Below are 5288 nucleotides of genomic sequence, written 5' to 3' on the forward strand. Positions count from 1 at the left end.
AAAAAAAAATCATGCATCTTTTCAGCAAATATTAAAACTTAATAAAAAATAAAATTAGCAGAGGGAAAAGGGACTACCTATGTCCAAATTTCCGCCAGTTGTGACCAGCAGTCTCCAAAAGAAGTAATGTATTCAAAGTAAAAAAGGCGAATTAAAGCAGGAGAATACCTGTTGGCAGATAGTCCTTAGTACGTATCTAGCATATTCCCTTAAATTAGCGGTTTCTATGGAAATGCTTTTTCCACAGGGTTTAGAATTTTGTGCAGCGGTCCAGATATCATCAGCATTCCCATCACGTCGTAAGCCTCTCATGGTGAAGTCATCATTCTTTAAAGAGCTGACATTGTTACTGCCAATTTTGGCATCTCCTAAATAATAGAATCACAAAAGCAAAATCACAGAAGTTCAAAAATATTGTCAAATATTTGAGAAGCAAATGACCCTAACTCTCAGGAATTTAAAATATCTGAAGGGCATAACTACTCCATAGCCAGTTGCTCAGCAACAGAGAGAATGGATCAAGAAAATAAAGGCCAGAACCCAGAGAAGTTTCTATCAAACATGGGACAAAGCAAACTCGAGACTCATTCCTTATTCTGCTTAAAGAATTAAATATATGTTCACCAAACTTGGAAAGGTCATTACGAATCACACTTAATCATCACAGAACATTGATTTCACCAATATCTCAAGCATGAATGTATGTATTCAAATTCATTTGACTTATAGACAAGGAAAAAATGGGTTACTCACCCTTCTAGATGTCCCTTTTCCATTTCTTCTCTTACAATGACTTATTTTCTATCCATAGGTCAAGAGAAAAGTTTTGCCTTAGCCCACCTTACTATCAACTTCTTGACAAGAGAGATTTATTTCCCTGGGAATGGAAAAGGGCAATGCATACTAAGGAAGCCCTGGAAAGTAGGGCCTTCATTGAATAACCCATGTCTTACACCTTCCTCTCTGCAATATCCAGATTAGAAAACCTTACCTGATACATCTCTAGTATACTCAGTGAAATGAAGCTAAGGAAATGTCTGCCTCAAACCAAAGTTCTAGGGGGAAAAACTGAACAGTATGTTTGCATTGCTAGAAAGCAGACATCTTTTCCAGCCACGAAAGAAAAATAATGGTCACATTTAAAAGAGAGTGAAATGATTTTGTAACAAGAACAGCCAAATGATACAGCAGAGCTTTTAGACTCTTGCATCTTTACCCACAGTAGCATAATAAAATTTGACAAGAAACTTCCTGGAACCAACAAATGATTGAGATGAGGCCTTCAGTGCCTACAATAAGAAGCAAAACCAAGCACAGGTAACTATAGATAGTCTTTTATTCCCACGGGCCAAACAAGGTACATTTTTGATTCAGCTAAAAAAAATTTTGAAAAAAAAAAAATCAAGAGTAGTTTAATGTGTGGATATATGTAGTGCTAGAGGAAGGGAGAAATAAATAATATATTTCAATTTATCTATATATTATCACACCTTTCTTATTATAATACAAACACAAAGAGTACTAACCTCACTCTACCCAAAGAGTTTAATTTGAGAGCTCCTAAGAAGCTGAAGGAAATACTAAATTGTAAAAGTGCCCAAAGTTAAGTGTGTGTTCTCCACCCTTTGCAGATATAAATAACTGTCTCTATGCCTAGAGTCAAATGACTATAGAAATTAGAAGCCAAATTCTACATAACTGTCCCATCTTCCTAACTTGAAATATATCCTGGTGGATAGGAACTGAGAGGACATTGGTTAGGACATGAGGAGGTAGATAAATTGAAACTTCTGCAGAAACAAAAACAAAGAAACAAACACATCTCCACTCCCAAACTAGATCTTCATTTGGTTGTGATGTTAGGATGACAGAGAAGGTCTGGGAGGCTGTCCCATAAAACCTCATGCTACTCCCATAAAACCTCATGCTACTGCATAGAAAATAGAATAAACTGAATGTTCAGTGCCCACCTCAGGCTCTGCTGACGTCCAAGCACCTTCTCGGACCTGAAGAGTTCTCCATACTATTTGCATATTTAATGATGTGGGCAAATTTTACTTGGGATCAGAACAGTCATACAAATCAAAGCTAGTGTCTAGGTGTCTAGAAGGCCCTCGTCTAGGTCTCTGCCGTAAAAACATCTGTCATTGATGGATTCAAACTTCCAACATAACTTTATCAAAGACCTAATCTTCTAGTCTCTCTGATGAGCATCAGAAATACCATAGAAAAAAAGCCCATCCCTATCTTCACAGTCCCAGCATTTATTTATTAACTAGAACTGACCAGAGGCCTTTCCCTTCAAACATTATCATAGGAAAGAAATTTTACTCGCTGAAATGAACATTTAATGTTGGCTACATAAATCTTCCAGCTCCTAAGCTCAGAAGAAAGACTATGATCTGTAATGTCGCTCTATTTTTTCTTTGTATTACAAAATTCATGGGTATTTTAAAATAATATGTTAGTATAAAATTTCTTTCCTATACATGAACTTTCAATACTTTGTTTTAGGAAAATCCTGTCTTCCGTCCCCATCATCACGAAATAACATTTCTGAAGCAGGGCAGGGTTATCTCAAGTATATTCTTTCAGACTCACCTAAAACAATTGCTATCCACTCAGGAATTTTCCATTCTAATCAGAGATCTTCTTCGGAACATAAGAGGCTAACTAGTACTTAGTCAAGGCCAAAGGAAAGTACCCAAAGTTAGAATGAGGAACCTGAATTCAAGACTTCCTAACCATTCATATTCTTTATGATTCACAGAGCAATGTTTTAAGGTACTACATAAAGCTCTAGGATAATATATACAAATAATGTTGTAAAGGATATATTGGACATTATGATATAAGCGAAAAAAATTACTGTGATATTTAATATAAATTTATCAATAATATCAACATCACTATAATTATAGCACGATCATGAAAAAATGAAAGTAAAAGGATAAAAACTAGTTCAGGGTCACAACAGAAGCAGAAATACCAGGATTAAAACCCAGGATTTCTGGTGTTTTGAGCCTGAAATACAACCTAAAATTTAAACCTTTATTTACATCACAACGTCAACCCTGTCACTCACAAAGGATGATTTCTGATAAAAAGTGAAGGCAAAACACCACTGTGGGCCTGAGGACCTATTTCACATCAGAATAAGACATCATAAAATTAAACCACAGTTCATTTGTAATGTTCCCGAAATTCCCCGAGTCACTGTAAGCAAGGTACAGGATCCTCAGAGAGTCTGATGCTACGTGGGCTGCAGAAAGGCTACTGCTTTTTCAAGGAGGATAGACAAACAAACAAAATCATGTTTTCAATAATATCACTTCAATTTAAACCTGAATACAAATGACTCTTCTCCTGTTTCTGGTGATTAAGCGTAGGGCCAGGAGAGTCTTACCAAGCATCATAATGGCTTTTAAAACAGCAAACACGGCTCCCACTTCAATGCTGTTGTGAGCTGCAGCCAAGAGGTGTCTATCACAGGACGATCTTATTCCAGGGAAAGGCTTGCCTATGAAAACAAAAACCCACCTTGAACAGTCTCACTGCCATCATTTACAGTATTTTGTAACCATTTACGGCCAGCACAGCCTCTTGCGGTAAGGTTGTGGGCACTTAACTGCCTTTGGCTTCCCTGACTTGATAATTTATAGATTTATGAGGAAACATTACCAACAATCCTTACTTAACCTTTTCTATTAAATTATTAAAGCAACGTCCTTGTCTCTCAGGGAGATTTATCAATGAGATTAGCGGCACTTTGACGCCCTTGTGCGGATACTCATACCAAGGCATGTATATCTAAAAGGAAACGATCTTTAGGAACACGCTTCACTAACACGCCTACAATTCTCACTTATTCCTTTTAAGTAAAGGAATTTACTTTTAGTAAAAGAGTAAATGAATCATCACTGCCCTAAGCTGCTACAGTGTGGTTCGCAAGCAACACACACCACCTTTTCCACAGTACAGGATTATGCTGCCCACCAGCATGGCATGGCCTGAGAGCGGAGGTATTTTTATTGTGTATTAGCTCTTAATTCAGATTTCTCAACACATCCTGACACCTGGTATTACGTCAACGAGAGGTGCTGACAGGCCTCTCAGTGGCATCATCCCACACTTTTATCACTTCCAGGCCAAGTCCACAAAAATCAGGAAGGGGTTTACGGAAGGGACAGCCTACTTAAACCATTTTAGAAGGTAGAGCTCCCGGTGAAAATATTATCAGAGATTGTTCAGCTATGTGCTCACCTGTTGCTTGAGATAAGAAGCAGGCCTGGGGAGCCCGGAAGAGATGCAGCAGGAGTCGGCATGTCATTCTTGCCCCAGGCTCGGCGTCTGCGTCTCCGCAAGCTGGGAGAAGGTGGTGGGAAAGGCAAGTTTTGTAAAATATTCAGCAATGAATCCTTCGGGTTTCCTATTACGCTAAATTTTCAATGATCATTTAAATAAGTTCTAACAGTAAGGAAAGCAAGGCCCTGGCTATACTTTTCTTAGAAACCTGAGTACTTCCTTAAAACAGGTGATGAAATAGCAGGTTCCAACATTTTCCCAGGGGATCTACGTTACTCTGTGTGGAACAGCCATAATAACTGTACCCTCTCTATAGAGATGCCACACCACTCCCTAATGTACGGACCCGCAAATTCACCTTTCCCAGTGTTTTAACAGTTTAAAGCCACTCCATCAAGATATCAATCAAATAACAAATGGCACTCCAGGGCGTCACCTTACCTGCCGCTAGGAGAGAGGGAAGTGCGACATGCTGCACGACGTCCTCCAGGGAAAAACACTGTCGTGCTATCAGAATAGCAATGAAAGTAGCTAATGAATCATGGAATGAAAGGTCACTCACCTTCAAGAAAAACATTGACAGGTTTTAATACCTAACAACCTTTTAAGCAATATCTAAGATTAATATCTAAGAGAATGTAGGCAATACCAATAAGATCTCAAATCTCAACAAGAATCAATAGAGAGAAACGATAATAACTTATATCAAGGTGATTATCCTCTAGACCTGTTTCTAGTTTATAACCCAAGGAATGAGGTTAATCGACATCCCAATACTATGAGAAGAAACAGAGCTTTAATTTATGTCTGTGTGATTGAAAACTGAAACAATAAAAACGCAAAATTAAGAAATCACTAAGAGATGTGAAAAATGAATGAAAACACTTTGGCAGAATGTAATATAATCATTTGAGGGTCAGACCATTAGGAAGCAATAAAAAACAAGGAGGTTCCTTGTTAAGAAACAAGCCTCACGGCTCAGC

At 38.0% G+C, this 5288-nt stretch overlaps 1 protein-coding gene across 1 annotated transcript in view; it reads right to left on the bottom strand.

Moving 5' to 3' along the window:
• The window catches only part of MED12L (mediator complex subunit 12 like), a 322246-nt gene that overhangs the window by 51848 nt on the left and 265110 nt on the right, over window positions 1-5288 (bottom strand). The window contains exons 21-24 of the mRNA XM_012812967.1: window positions 4747-4867; window positions 4264-4365; window positions 3407-3520; window positions 169-368 (exon numbers count right to left, since the gene is read on the bottom strand). Coding sequence (XP_012668421.1) covers window positions 169-368; window positions 3407-3520; window positions 4264-4365; window positions 4747-4867 — 537 coding nt within the window. The remainder of the gene's footprint in view (window positions 1-168; window positions 369-3406; window positions 3521-4263; window positions 4366-4746; window positions 4868-5288) is intronic.

The sequence above is a fragment of the Otolemur garnettii genome, unplaced genomic scaffold, assembly GCF_000181295.1.
Source record: "Otolemur garnettii isolate 467f Iridium unplaced genomic scaffold, OtoGar3 scaffold00236, whole genome shotgun sequence".
NCBI classification, from domain to species: Eukaryota; Metazoa; Chordata; class Mammalia; order Primates; family Galagidae; genus Otolemur; species Otolemur garnettii.